The 15,172-nt window shown below is 43.0% G+C and overlaps 1 protein-coding gene across 1 annotated transcript in view; it reads right to left on the bottom strand.

Annotated features, from left to right (window-relative positions):
* The window catches only part of MYOM3 (myomesin 3), a 387,718-nt gene that overhangs the window by 23,739 nt on the left and 348,807 nt on the right, over positions 1-15,172 (bottom strand). Inside the window, exons 33-34 of the mRNA XM_086956426.1 lie at positions 7,470-7,633; positions 57-93 (exon numbers count right to left, since the gene is read on the bottom strand). Coding sequence (XP_086812552.1) covers positions 57-93; positions 7,470-7,633 — 201 coding nt within the window. The remainder of the gene's footprint in view (positions 1-56; positions 94-7,469; positions 7,634-15,172) is intronic.

Raw genomic sequence — 15,172 nt, 5'->3', positions numbered from 1 at the left:
AAAAACCATGGTTTGCACATTCTCCCTCACCAAAAATAACCCTGCGCAAAACTTACTTTAGTCTCTGATATTCCGCCATTGCATCAGCAAACACTATGAAAAGAGAAAGAGGTATGTGTTACAATTCTGAAATTTCCCTATGTTATATAACTAATCTAGTCATACAGATGTGAAATATGACAATTGGTTGTTATGTTGTGTGAAAAATATCTTTGACTTAAGTGTTTCTAGTATTGTTTGCTTGAAATCAGAAAAGCAAATGAGTGCCTTGATTCAAACTTTAGAAATATGTTACAAACCACAAAGAAAAGTGGTAACAACGTAAATCGAACTGATTGTGCGCATAGAACATATATCCTGTTTCTCCTAGAGGGATACAAACGCAGAGCTGTAAATTTTGCACCAGTGTAAAGAAAAAATCACAAATGACCAGTGCCCGGGTCAATCATAGGCATCTAATGTAACAATTATTGTGGACTATCTACAGGTTGTCTAGAAAACATTACGATTATTTCAGATTGTACACTGGGGAGCCACCATCAGGAACATGGGGAATCACTCTCACAAGATCACTTATAAGGGCAATATCTTGTGAAGTACAGGGTTAGTGGAAACCAAAGATGGGCTACGCCTGAGATGAAGCTTTAGTTTTGGCTGCTCTTGGGAAATGAATGATTAATGTTACGAAGGAGATTCATTTTAATTTGTGTTTTTCTCAATATCTTCTATGGCCGTGTGTTCAAAAGAAAAGTTAAACTTCTTTCTACGTTTGATTTTATCAGAAGAATCATTATAAATGTCACAGCTGCAGGGGATTACATTCTCGAGAACGGTCTACCACTACCACCACCACCCATCCTTTAGGGATCTGGGTTAATTTACCACCACCCAGGTTTCTCTCCGATTGCTTGTTGACTTTGTGCTTGTCTTCGACCAGGTACAGCGCTCTGCAATTACTTTCCAATAAGGCATGTCATTAGAAACCGCTAAAGGAGCCTAACTAACAAGAACAACCCTCTTAACCTTCTTTTGAAATCAGAGCTGTGGACTTTACTTAACGTTTACAGGATTTATGGATCAGCATAAAAGAGCATTTTTAGATCTGGGTCTGAGGCAAAAATCATAAATAAAAAACACATACCTGCATAACAGGGCTTTAGGTCAGCCCTCTTAAATCACAGCTCTATTCAACTGTTATTCACATCATGCTTCCTCCCACCATAGGACAGAGTATGGGGCAATGGGTCAGCCCACTTAAGCCATTTGTTCTCGTGCACTGTGATAGCAATTCTTTCATGATCGCACATGTACCTCTGCCTAAAACAACTGCACTTCAGGGCTATGGATGGCAGGCCAGTACTATACGTTGCTAATACTTTTTTCTTTTCTTTCTTTGCTCGTTTTTATTTGTTCTCAATCTTGTAGATTTATGCTATGTTTTTAAGTTAATCAACTCGAATAGTACCATTAAGAATCACGTTTTCCTATGATGCGCTTCCTGCAGGGAAGCACCCATGTTGCATGATTTGAATAATAGGCAATTGGTATTTTTTTCCACTTTAACATTTTTATTGCAAACGTATAGTCACCACAGTATGGAGGAGAACTGCGTTTTATTTTTCTTCTCTTTTTTGTGGCATTTGCTTACAATAAAAAGATATTGTAGCAGTTTCACATGGCTACACGTTTTGAATTTACTTGTGCTAGTTCTCCTTGCAACAGAAGAGGGGTGCTTTATTGTCTCCATTATACTTCGTCATCTAATCTGAGAGTATTGCTCAACTCAGGACACTCTCACTATGGCTATTGTATTTATTAATGCATTCACTGCCTACAGACTTTATATGCCCTATTAAAGCAAGCTGTTCTGCCACGCGGCATATGGTAATATACATAATGCAAAATATGGACAACCTCAAGGCAAGTTTTAAGGGTGATGCACACTCAGTCAAGCAGGGAAAGTATTAAAACACATGAATGCACCTACACAAGGCATCTTTTTTTTTACATGGGAACTGATATCAGCAATTGATTATTCATTGAATACTTTAGGAGGTATTTTGATGTGTATATAATCTCACATATTATGTAAAACTGCGGCTCTGGCGCCTTTCACCGTGATTCCATAAAATCTCCCTTTGGCAGTGTACATCTTTGACATATGAATCCAAAACTCCATCGCAAAGGCAGAGTTAGTGAGAATAATACACGCAGACTGCAGCAGGGTTCTGTAAGACTCCCAAATGATGTAGGAAGAGTGTCTTTAGAATTCATTCTAACATTAGGGGAGAGAATACAGCTGTCCCTCAGACATACACATTGATCTCATCAAAAAGCACATTTCTTACATGATGCTCAATATTATTTTTCTGATTTGCTAATCAAACTATATTTCCTTCTATCTTTTGTTCAACTTTTTTTAAGAAATCGCCATTTTTGAACTGCCTTCAAGCTTTCAAAATAGAAATTTAAACAAGCATTTGCAATGCAATAGGTCTCGCATTAGGAAAGTTTGAGCTATTGGTCTTGTAAATGACACATTTTTTATTTATGTGTTGGTTTTGAAAATAGCGAAATTAATAGCTTTGTCATTTACAATGCCAATACTTTTAACTTTTGCAAATGTGACACCTATAGCATTTGTAATGCAACATGTTTTGTATTTACGTGACTTAGATGTATTGATATTACAAATAACAATGGCTTTTAATTTTTTTAAACAATCAATACTTCAATAAAAGTTATTGTAATTTATAATGGCAATAGCTTAAACTTTTGTAAATAACTTTTGTGAAGATGATGTTCAGTGTATTTTATTGTGACAAAAATCCAAGAACAGAAGTGAAATATTAACATCTTTTTGTGACATTTGTAATAAAGCTTGAAACATTGAGAGAACATATTTGAACGAGTTGTTGTTGAATGGTTGTACAGATTGATGCTGTGGTGGCGCTGAGTGATGTTGTGGTGGCGAGGAGATAGATAGAGTGAGGGCGATAGAGTGAGGGCAATAGATAGATAGAGTGAGGGCGATAGAGTGAGGGCGATAGAGTGAGGGCGATAGAGTGAGGGCGATAGATAGATAGAGTGAGGGCGATAGATAGATAGAGTGGGGGCGATAGATAGATAGATAGAGTGAGGGCGATAGATAGATAGAGTGAGGGCGATAGATAGATAGAGTGAGGGCGATAGATAGAGTGAGGGCGATAGATACAGTGAGGGCGATAGATAGATAGATGTTGTGTGGTGTGTGTGGTTGTGTGAGTGTGGTTGTGTGTGTGTAGTTGTGTGTGTGTGGTTGTGTGTGTGTAGTTTTGTGTGTGTGGTTGTGTGTGTTTGGGGTTGTGTGTGTTGTGTGTGTGTGGTTGTGTGGCTGTGTGTGTGTGTGGTTGTGTGGTTGTGTGTGTTGTGTTTGGGGTTGTGTGTGGTGTGTGTGGTTGTGTGTGTGGTGTGTGTGGTTGTGTGTGTGGTGTGTGTGGTTGTGTGTGTGTGGTTGTGTTGAGTGGTTGTGTGTGGTTGTGTGTGTGTGGTTGTATGTGTGTGGTAGTTCAGGTCCACTGTTCTACCAATGCCAAAACAACCATGGCTGAAAATCCAACAATAGCCCTTCGCAGTCTTCACCGGTTGGTTACCAGTAGAGTTGATAATCGGTTTTAAGGCACTCACTATTGCACATGCACCAATATGTGGTTATTAAACCAACTATTTAATGAAAAAGTTTCACATTAATATTTGAGCCCTAAACTTGCACCCGCAGAAACAAAACGATGGGCATGCCACCTCAACTAAGAGAACCAGTGCTGCTGAAAGTTAGTTTACTCCTTTCACTTCGCTTCTAGACTTGTGATTGTTTACCCCTACTATTCCAGAGAGGAGTAACTTTGCTAGCTTCTTGGGGCTGGTGAAGACTTTATTGGAACTGGCAGCACAAGCTATTTTTTTTAGCGGGTTACAAAAAACTGTTTCGAAGGCCCTAGATATAGCAGAGAAGTTAACAGAATAGAAAGAGGCGAGGGCATCCTTTCCCCTTACCAAGACGACTTTGGGCTCACAAAAGCATTTTGGAGCAAGTAACACAATTCAGCACATGCTTATTTTAAAAGGAGGAGCCTTCGGGTAAAACGATATTATTGCAAAGCAACCAGAAAGCGGCCTTCGTCCTCAAATCACCCGTCGGGGTCGAGATAATTGATTCATTTCAAGTCTCATGCGCGCTTGCAGCTTTCATTAATTATAACGAGGCCTGCGAAGGGGAGGGGCGAGTAATACACCCCTGTGCGGCGTCTGGGTGCAGCCGTCTGCAAGGGCCTCACCAGAGAGGAGCAGCGGTGCTGGGCGGCTCACAAACACTCAAAGAACAAAACTGCAGTAGAGAAAGTCCAGTCAAAAGTACAAGGCACCCAGTGCAAAGCACATTGTAGTAGGCGTTTTTCAGGTTTTGAGAATAATTAGAGGGCTGTCCATTGTTGCAGCCCCACCTCCCCTACTGTGAGAACTGGTACGAGAAAAGAACAGATCCTGGGCCAGGATCTTGCTCAGAGACCACCTCATCGAGAACAGATGGATTGCATTTGCAGAAGTGGTATTTTTTTTTATTTTTAAGGAAAGAGGCGACATTTATTTAATACCTCATCTGAGTTATCACTTAAGCTGCTTGAAAAGGCAAAATGCCTCTGCGTTTGCATTTTAAGATATGAGAACTGCACAGTGAAGGTAATGACTGTCTGCTATCTGGCAAGGAAGAGGAAGCCTGCCTCCCATGGATGAGACAGGTCTGCTGGTCAAAGCGCCTGCTGTGGGCAACATTAGCACTTGGGAAGCAGCGAGCTAGCTCAACACGCACAGTGCCCATTGCTGAAATCTGTGTGCAGACTCAACATCACAGGATCGAATCCTACCCAGAAAGCCTCTTCAACCTATCATCCATCTGAAACTGGTGAAGTCAAAAACTTGTAGCTGGAGTCAACTAACATTCATCACTTTGGAATAGAATGCCCAATACCAAAAAAGAAAAAAAAAAAAAAAGACGGAAAGCAAGAGTTAGGACAGCGGTAGAGACAAAGATACGTGATGGAGAGAGAAATTGAGTGTTGTAGAACGGGAATAGAGGAAAGGGGGATATGGAGGCGGAAATAACGACGATGATGAAAAAAGAGGAGAAATAGGAGGCAGAGACGAAGAGAGGGAAAGGGAGAAAGAACGCAAGCCAGTAAGACAAATTGGGAGAGTAAACATGCGATGCATGCTCTGTGCTGGGGAAGGGGGAGGTCCATTAGCCTGTGAAACTCGCGCCGGCAGGGAAGAAAAAAAACTAGAGAGAAGGGGGGGTGATAAGCGTGAGGCGAGAGACGGCCTGGCGGCCGTCAAAGTGAAAGCCGTGGGCAGTGAATAAATTAGGGGAGGAGAAATGCCTGAGGAACAGCGCACGTTGGGGGATGCCTGTGGGAGGGAGGCTGGTGGCTTTGATGTGCACGCGCTTTTTAGCTCAATGCGCTTGCGCATTGAGCTTGCTTTTCACGGGCACAGCATCAAATCGCCCGATGGTTAAGCTCTGGTTAAGCCCCAATATCTCTTGCAGGCTCAATGCGCAAGCGCATTCACAGGCTCGACATAAAAAGACAAAAGTGCAGAGTGCAGATGTTTACAGCATATAATGTGCTAAGAACGAGTCTGTAAAAAAGTTACAAAAAAGACAAACTGAAAAATATTTGATTGGGAACATCCAGTTGAAGATATATAAATAATGGAATGGGATGAGATTTGTAGAGTGCACTATGCACAAGGGCGTTAAAATGCTAAAATTGGTACTGGAAAATCATCAGCTACAACCAAAGAGCTGCACTCAAGGAAGGGAGAAGAGCCAGGTTTTCAATTGCTTATGGAAGGCTACAAGGGAGTCTAGCCTCACAACGTGTGTAGGCTGAGTGTTCCACAGTCTAACTGCTGCTATAGAAAAGGAGCGACTGCCCCACCTGGCCTTCTGAAATCTAGGAATGGTCACCTTCCTAACGGAAGATGATCTGAGCTGTCTTTTTGGGGTATACCTGTTAAAAGCTGTTCTCAGTGGCACTGGCCCTTGATTTTGAAGAGCAAAAGAAACCCTGCAAAGCGCTTTATATGTCACACACTTCCTAATAGGCAGCAAGTGAAGGGATCGTGTGTCTTCCCTAACAGAGAGTTGATTAGGAACAATCAGGACCTGCCGTGCAGCCGCATTCTGAATGACCTGCAGTCTTTTAAGCGTGGTCTTATTGATGCTTAATTATAAGGTGTTGCAATAATCTAGGTGCTGTGTGACTCAAGTTATGACCACTGCTACTCTGAGTTCAGCAGGAATAAGTCAGAAGATCTTTTTCAGAATTTTAATGAAAATCATGAACTGACAGTTCCATTGACCTGGGTGTCAAAGGTAAGTGTGTTGTCAAAAATAACCCCTACATTTTTGGAAGAGGCCATTAGAGTAGATAAAGGACCACACATCTCAGGCCACCAGGGTTCTGACCACACCGAATGCTGTGCCCCAAAGACCAGAATCTCCATCTTTTTGGTATTTCATTTTATGCAATTCTCCTTCATCCATGCACTGACACCAATCATACAGAGTTTGAACTAAATTGCTGCCAAGGTCAAATCATCTGAAATAGAAATCATGACTTGGTTTCATATGCATAGGACAGTACCTGATATCAAACGACTGCACCAATTTAGCCAGGGGGTGGGGCAACATATTTCTTAAACAGAGTAGGACTGAGGGAGGACCCCTGTGTGACCTCACAAGGGAGCTGAAATGGCTCTGCCCTGAGATTTTAGGAGCTGGCTATGTGAGTACTATTTGTCAGAAAGGAACTCAGGAGGTCCAAAGCAGTATCCCTCAGCCTGTTCAATGCACTCTGGGCACCAAGCGGGGTGGGAATATTGTGGCACATACTGCTGACAGATCCAACATTACCAATATAGCAGTGCCTTCTTGATATACCTGGTAATGAATGGAATCTGCATTGGCAACCATTGCCGACTAAGTTCTGTGACCGCTACGGAACCCATTCTGTGAAGGATCCAAGAGGGCCTGGATAATAGTAAGGAGTAAGGAGCGAGGAGTAAGGAGTAAGGAGAAAAGAGAGAGAAGGTGACATAAGGGCCAGAGATGCCAACTTTGTAGCTGAGGAGCCAGGTTTGAGTCTCGGTGTCGTCTCAACATCCTGTGACTCTAGACAAATAACTTAATCTCCTTGTATCTAAAAAAAATTAATGTGTCCTTGTGTAATGTAACTGGTGCTCATGTAAAGCCTTAGGGTCAAAGTTTCACTATATAAAACTACCAAAAAACAAAGGGCCAACTTGTTTTATTTTTGTCAGAATTGTAAGTCCAATATAGCAAATCCCTACTGCCTCAAATCTGTGGTTTCAAGATCGCTCTGGCATTTACTGTTTTTTAAGCAAAGAAATGAAGAAGAGAGACTTCTACTTACCTTGCCCAGATAAGTCAAGGGTTCGTTTGTGAATGTCTTTTCCATCAAATATTTCTAGGGTATATTTCCCCTTATCTGCATCCGTAGGGTTCAGAATAAGCATCCACACTTGGTTCATGGTGCTCCCAGCTTTCAACCGGTCAGTGATTGCCAACTTCTTGTCTCTAAGCACAAGAACATAATCAGTCAGAGGCATGTATTCAATTCTTGGGTTTTTTCAAAGTAACCTCAGCAAATAAATAAGTAGTCCTACACATTTTAAGGATGCATTAGCATATAAAGTATGTCGGGTGAACAGCTAGCCTCCTAGGGGCAGATGTATCAACGCAATTTTTAGTTGCAAAAGCTGCGATTTGAAAAAAAGCAGCATTTGCAACTAAGAATTCGCTAAACGGTATGTTGTAGGGAAATCGCATCGCAAAATTAAGGAATCGCAAAATTTGCGATTCCTTAATTTTGCGTAAGCATTTAAGGAATCGCAAATTGCGATTCCATAAATGCTATGCATCAAGCATTCAATTTTTGCGGTTTCCCCTTAGGAAATCGCAAATTACCACCAACTTCAAGTCAGTGGTAATTTGTGATTTCTTTCACAAATGCACGTTTTTGCATTTGTGAAGGTGCCGTATGGCGCACATACATGCCCTTAGGGCATGTATGTGCGCCCTTAGGGCGTGTGTGGCTCACATACATGCCCTTAGGGCATGTATGTGCGCCATATGCGCACACATGTACATTTCAGGGGTGCATCAGGGTGTCCTTATGACACCATTGCACCCTTGAAATTATTCTCAATTTGCGAAACTCAAATGCGAATCGCAAATTGAGAATGACTTCACATTCATTCCTATGGTCCTCCAGGCCCATAGAAATGAATGGGAAAGTATTCCTTAATTACAATTTCGCTATTTGCTAATCGCATTTAAGGAAAACTAAGAAATCGCAAAAAAATTGCGATTTTTTACATACATCCTTTTGTGCAATTCTCAAATAGCGATTCTCAAAAAATCACTATTTGAGAATCGCAAACGGGGATTTTCATACATATGCCCCCTACTTCCTTATTCATTCAAGATAGCATTGAAGCACATGTCACTCACAGTGATGTACATTTCATAAAAAATTGTCCATGACAGGGAGCAAGATCTTTGGGGCCAATTAGCAAAGGCATTGATGAGTATGTGAATAGATCTCAAAAATCAAATGGGGAATGAATCACTCGACCTGAGTAACCAAGGCTAGCAACTTTGTAATAAGAAGCCCTCAATCACGTTTAGTAAGGTCGTGGGGGGGTATATCTTGGTTTTCCGCCAAGTCTAGCACACATGCAAAGAGAAAAAACTGAGTAGAAATAAAAATGGAGGAATATAAATATTACTCCTCATTATGGCAGCCTCACGGAGGCGCAGGAGTTTGGTGCACAGTATCTATAATTCTTTGTAAATATGGATTTGTGTCAAAACCCATGTACGGAGGCACAGAAATGCCCATGCTCCACCTGTGAGACCCCTTGATGCAAAGTAACAAATGGAAGAGCAATGTTACTATGAGAATTTGAGTTTCTGGTTGAGGGGGGTGTTAGCCCTCTCAAGAAACAGCAATAACCATTGTCAAGATGAACCACAAAAAGCCACTATATTAACCGGTACTTAACCCTCTGGTAGCTAGGGAGAACAGCAGTCAGGCTTAACTAAGAGGCAATGTGTAAAGTATTTATGCAGCACTCAAACAGTAATAAGGTGAAAACATAACACAAGAAACATACCACCCCAATTCAGAAAAACAGGCAAATTTTATAAATTATTTGACACCAAGAATATAAAAATCCAATCAGTAGAACCAGAGATATGCAATTTCAAAGATTTAAGGTAAGTATAGTGCCTAAAAGCACCAAGCTTCACTCAGGGCTATCTGGTCGTGTGCAACCAGGTGAAAGTCAGAAGTTCAGGCCGACTGCGATGGAGTGCAGGCCAGATAAGGGGTCAACTTTGTCCAGCTGAAAGAGGTACCTTCTAAACTCCAGTGCAAGTTCCATTCACAGTGGGCAAGCAGCAGTGTGAGTGTCGTAGATGGTCATCAATGTAGCACGCTGATCCTGCCAGGCATCACAGATAATTATTGCTGGAGGCTCATGTTGGCGGTCACCGCAGACTGTTGATGCTGTACCATGAAGTACAGATCTCGCTTTCCTGGTAGTTGCTGGTGGTCACTGTAGCGCGATGAGTTGGGTTCACCAGAGCTTCGCGTTGCCAGGTGGCAAGATCTTGGGGCAAACATGCTCATTTGTGGTCACAAAGAGCTCAATACTTCTGAGGGCCACCTCTTGGAGATCAAGAACTCACTCCAGCAGGACTCAGACAGGTCCAGTTGCAGTTCCAGGCAGCAGGCCAGCTGGACAGATGCATGGAGGCCTCTGGAGCATGTTATGTCTCTGTAGCTCTAACAGGAGGTCAGTCAGCTGACGCTTGGAGTAACTTCTGCCTGGGATGAAGAGTGCAGGTCCAGACTTCCCTCTCAACAGGGGATTCCTCAAGCAGCAGGACAGTCTTCTTCTGTAGCATCCACAGGCCCAGTAGTATACTGAACAGTTGTGTCTGAAAGTCCAATGTTTATACCTGGCCCAACTTTGATGTGCAAGAGGCTTCTGGACTGTTCAGACTATAGAGGTGTCTGGAATTTACTGCCTCCCTGCCCTGGTCTCAATCTGTCTGAGGGCACAATAGGCTAGAGTGAAGTCCTTGGTGTGTGAGCTGAACCAGTGTCTTTGAATTGAGAGTGTGGTAGGTGAAAGCACCTCCCCTCTATCAAGTCAGAGGTGGCCCATCCGGCCAATGCCCAGACCCTCCTTTGTGAGACTTTCTAGGAGAAATACACAAAGGCCAACTGCACCTAGTCATGTGACCCAGGAAACATGCTGCAGGCACCAAATGGGTAGGACCTACTTTCCCGAATACAACATTTTCAGAATTGTAACATAAAATCCGACTTTACCATTAAAGAGGGTTTAACGTTAGAATTCCTCAGACCAAAAAGGACTTTCCTACGTGCTCTCAATGAAACGTTATCACCTATTAAATGTAATAATGCAACCCAACGATATTATATGAAAGAGGTAGGTCTCTGAGTAGTAAAAAACAAATTTCTGAGTTTTTCACTACCAGGACATGTAAAACTTAAAAGAACATGTCAAACTTTTTTAATTCACTGCACCCTACACTATGGGCTGTTTAGGGCCTACCCCAGGGTGACTTATGGGAATTAAAAGGGAGGTTTATTTTGTCAGGTCAAAATGGCAGTTAAAAACTACATGCACAGTCTGCAATGGCAGGCCTGGGACATGTTTAAAAGTCTACTTCAGTGGGTGGCACAATTAGTGCTGCAGGCCCACAATCAGCATTTAGTTTACATGCCTTGGGTATCTGTAGTACCAATTTACTAGGAGTGTAGAAGTACATTAAATGTGACAATTGGGCGGAAGCCACTTTCACCATGTTTAAAGGAGAGAGCTCTGTGGTAAAGAGTGCAGAGTCCTAAGGCCAACAAAAACACATTCAGCAAAGGAGGAGGGAAGGCAAAACACGTGGGGGAAGACCACCTTTAAGGCTGACAGGTCTAACAGTTACTTTGGCTTACAAACTAATACAAATCACCATTTGCATTGGTTTGGGAAAACCAACCTTGATTTTTTGTTGGGTCTTCGTTAAAAAGTATTTTAAACCCAATGCAAAAATGTTGTAACATCGTCTTGGGCTTTACTCCAACTAAGGCACTCTGCCTCCTGAAATATCTTTTAAGCTATGTAATGCTTATTGGTCTCTTCAAGAAAGGACTTCAAAGCCATTAATTTGTTCTTTGCAAACAATTCAGTTTATTTTTTCAATGAAACTAGGAAGACTCTACATAGCACTAATCGAGTTAATCAAAACTCAATCCAAGGAAGAACCTCAACGACTACATAACACAACTAGCACTCTACCGTCCTGTGAAGAATTTTCTAATTTCTTTAACCAAAAAACGGATAACATCAAGAACGATCTCCTCACTGATCTAAGCCTATACCCCAGCCCCCTCAGCAAAACACCAATCGAGCTAAAAAACAAGGCTACATGGTCGTCCTTTGATACTTACACAGAAGAATCTATAGGGAAGATCCTCAGTACCCTGAAGCGCTCCAATAACCTCTCTGACCCTCTACCTGCAAACGCTGTAAAGGACTTCATCCCATGGCTTCTCCCGCTCTGAACCAAAATCATTAACAGTTCACTTCAACAAGGATGCATCCCGGACTCCCTCAAAGTGGGACAAGTATCGCCCATACTAAAGAAACCCACAGCAGACCCTACCGACCCAAACAACTATCGCCCTATCTCCAATATCCCTACCTTGGCCAAATTGTTAGAAAAATGTGTTCACCTCCAACTGACAAATCACATCGAGCACTTTGACCTCCTCAACTCACACCAATCAGGCTTCCGAGCAGGCCACAGCACGGAATAAGCTATGACACACATAATTGACGATGCGCTTCAAATTCTTGATCAGAATGGTACTTGCCTCCTCATCCTACTCGACCTCTCATCAGCCTCCGACACGGTCAAACACGAGAACTTACCCGATCTGTTGAATATCAGAATGGGTCTTTCAGGGACATTACTCATGTGGTTTACCTTCTTTCTTCATAAACGGACTCAGAAATTCAAGATTAACAACACTATGTCCACACCCATTCCAGTAACACTAGGTGTCCCACAAGGATCATCCCTATCACCAACATTGTTCAATCTAGTCATGGAACCACTCACCGCACTGCTTCAAGCATCTAATGTGCAATTTCACATGTATGCAGACAATACCAAACTCTACCTTAAACTACAAACCCCTGAAGACATCAAACTACTCAACTCAACGCTTAGGAACACACAGACATGGCTGGCCGAGAATCATTCCAAACTTAAGGCTCTAAAAGCGGAATTCCTCCTAATAGCACCTCCCTCCAAAGTCCCCATCGCTCAGGATTGGCTTAAACATCTCACGGCACTCAACGTTCAACCTATCGTCGTGGATTCAGCAAAATCTTTAGGCATAACCCTTGATTGCAATATAAATATGCAACATCATATCAGCAATGCAACGAAGGGAGCTAATTTCCAAATTAATACCTTGAGGAAGCTGAAACCCTTCCTCCCAGCCAATAACTTCAGGACTGCTGTCCAAGCCCTAGTTATCCCTAGGCTTCATTATGGAAGTGTCGCTCTCTGCGGCCTTCCCTTTTTGACAACCTCACCCCTAAGAGCCTCTATTAATGCTGCACCGAGGCTCATCACTGGATCAAAAAAACGCTCACACATCTCTCCTGACTTAAAATCTCTGAATTGGCTACCATTCGAAGCCAGAATACACCTGAAAATCGTTTGCATTATACATAAGGCCTTACACCACAATTCGCCCAGTTACCTCGCTCAGAAATTGACAATTTCGGGTGGCTCAAGAGCCACAAGAAGCGCAGAAACTCTTCTTTTGAAACCACAAAGATTCCGCAAGAAAAATACATGTAAACGCTCCTTCTCAGGGATGGCATCGAGGATCTGGAATGCCCTCCCTCCAGAAACCAGACTTATCTCATCCACAGCATCCTTCAAAAAAGAAGTCAAATCAATCCTCTTGGCTAAACTCACATGAATATAGGTTGAAGAAATCTTGAGACTCATTATTTCTCCGTTTCATTACATGACTGGCCTGACCACCTATGCACCTTTGTTACCTTGTACTGTTCTCTATTGATAACCTGCAGCTCTTCTTTGCACAAAACGCCTTGTTAAGTATTCTTTTGTCTTTATATCCCACATCTATGTAAAGCGCTCTGATATCTGTAAGGATCTTGTTCGTGCTATATAATCTTTGAAAATAAAATAAATAAATAAATGCCTGCTTCACTCATGAAGTGTGCCTTTTTTTTACATACCAACATAATTCTCGAGCAGGTGCATGTATATGTGTGTGCACTATTTATCAGACTTTTAGCATTACCCAAACTCTGCTACAGTCCACATAGCTTCTTCTTTTGAGTTTTGTTTTGAAGTATTGTCCAAACCTATCTCGTGGTTGAGGCTACTGTCGGCTAAAGATTTTAAATGCAAGAGCCTGAATCAGAGAAGCTTCACACAGCAGCAGTTCTGATGGGGGCTGCGAGGTCTATACAGAGTTCTTGTGCTGAGAGAAGCTTTGCAGCAGAGACAATGCATTGGTTCTGCTCGGGATTGTGCCATGCAGCAGAGGTGATGCGTCGGTTCTGTTTATTTATTTATTTATATTCTTATAACGCGCATGAATCAGCCCCGAAGGGGTATCTCCGCGCGTAGCTTCTGTGTGTTTCGGACCAGCTTTATTGAGGAGATGACAGAAGGGGCAGAGAAAAAGAAAAGTTAATCTTGTGTGAACAAGTATGTTTTTAGTTTCTTCCTAAAGGAGATGAGGTTGGAGATTTGTCTCAGCTGAGGTGGAAGGGAATTCCACAACAAGGGGCCTTTAACAGAGGGTGCTCGGCCACCCTGTCTTGCTCTGGTGACTTTGGGTACATGTAGCAACATAGTGTTGCTGGAACGCAGAGCACGTCCGGGAGAGTAGGGAAAAAAAATATCTTTTAGATATTTGGGGCCAGACCCATAGATGCACTTATGCATAATGCAGCAGAGTTTGAAGTTTACCCGTTGTTGCACTGGAAGCCAGTGGAGGTGGGAGAGGAGAGGGCGGGATGGAGTGCGGGGGGGGGGCATTCAGGATGAGTCTTGCCGCGGTGTTCTGCACCACCTGCAGTCTGCGTAGTTGTTCATGGTTGGCAGAGATGAGTAGACCATTACAATAGTCTACCCGCCCCAGGATCAGTGCCTGTACCAGCGTTTTCCTGTGGGTGTTAGGCAGGAAAGGGAAGATACGCCGAAGAAGACCAATTTTTCGGAAACACGTTCCCGTAACTTGGCTGACATGATCTTTTAGAATCAGAGTTTGGTCTAGGCGTACTCCTAGGTTTTTGATGGTCTGTTTGGGCGCTGGGACAGGTCCTAGCTCAAGTGGCCCCCATTCCGGAGACCAGAGCAGGGTGGCCCCTCCAAACAGCATGACTTCGGTTTTAGTCACATTGCATTGGAGGAAGTTCTGGGCCATCCAACCTGCCACAGCTCTCATGCCATTTTGAAATGACTGCATGACTGCAGGTGTGATGGTTTGGAAGGGAAACAACAGCTGAGTATCGTCAGCGTAAGAGATTGGGGAGAACCCATAAGATCTTATAGTCTCCGCCAAAGGGGCCACATATACGTTGAATAACGTGGGGCTCAAGCATGAGCCCTGTGGCACACCTTTGGTAAGCTTCCTGCAGACAGATTTATGGGAGCCTAGTTTGACACCTTGTTGTCTGTCTTCAAGAAAGCTTTCAAGCCACGCAAGGGCGGTCCCTTTTACTCCCACTCCCTTCAGGCGGTCGAGAAGGATTTTATGCGACACCGTGTCGAAGGCAGCGGACATATCCAATAGCACCAGAATCACTGAGCTCCCCCTGTCAAGTGACATTCGGATGTTATCTGTCACCGACAGGAGGGCTGATTCGGTGCTATGGTTTGGCCTGAAACCAGATTGTGAGTGGTCCAGGCCGCCCGCTGCCTCGATGTAATTAGACAGGTGTACGTTGACATGTTTCTCGGCCAGCT

Source organism: Lissotriton vulgaris, chromosome 2_1, assembly GCF_964263255.1.
Source record: "Lissotriton vulgaris chromosome 2_1, aLisVul1.2, whole genome shotgun sequence".
Lineage (NCBI taxonomy): Eukaryota > Metazoa > Chordata > Amphibia > Caudata > Salamandridae > Lissotriton > Lissotriton vulgaris.
The sequence above is the reverse complement of the archived record's forward strand: the minus strand, read 5'-3'. Positions and strand labels throughout refer to the sequence as shown.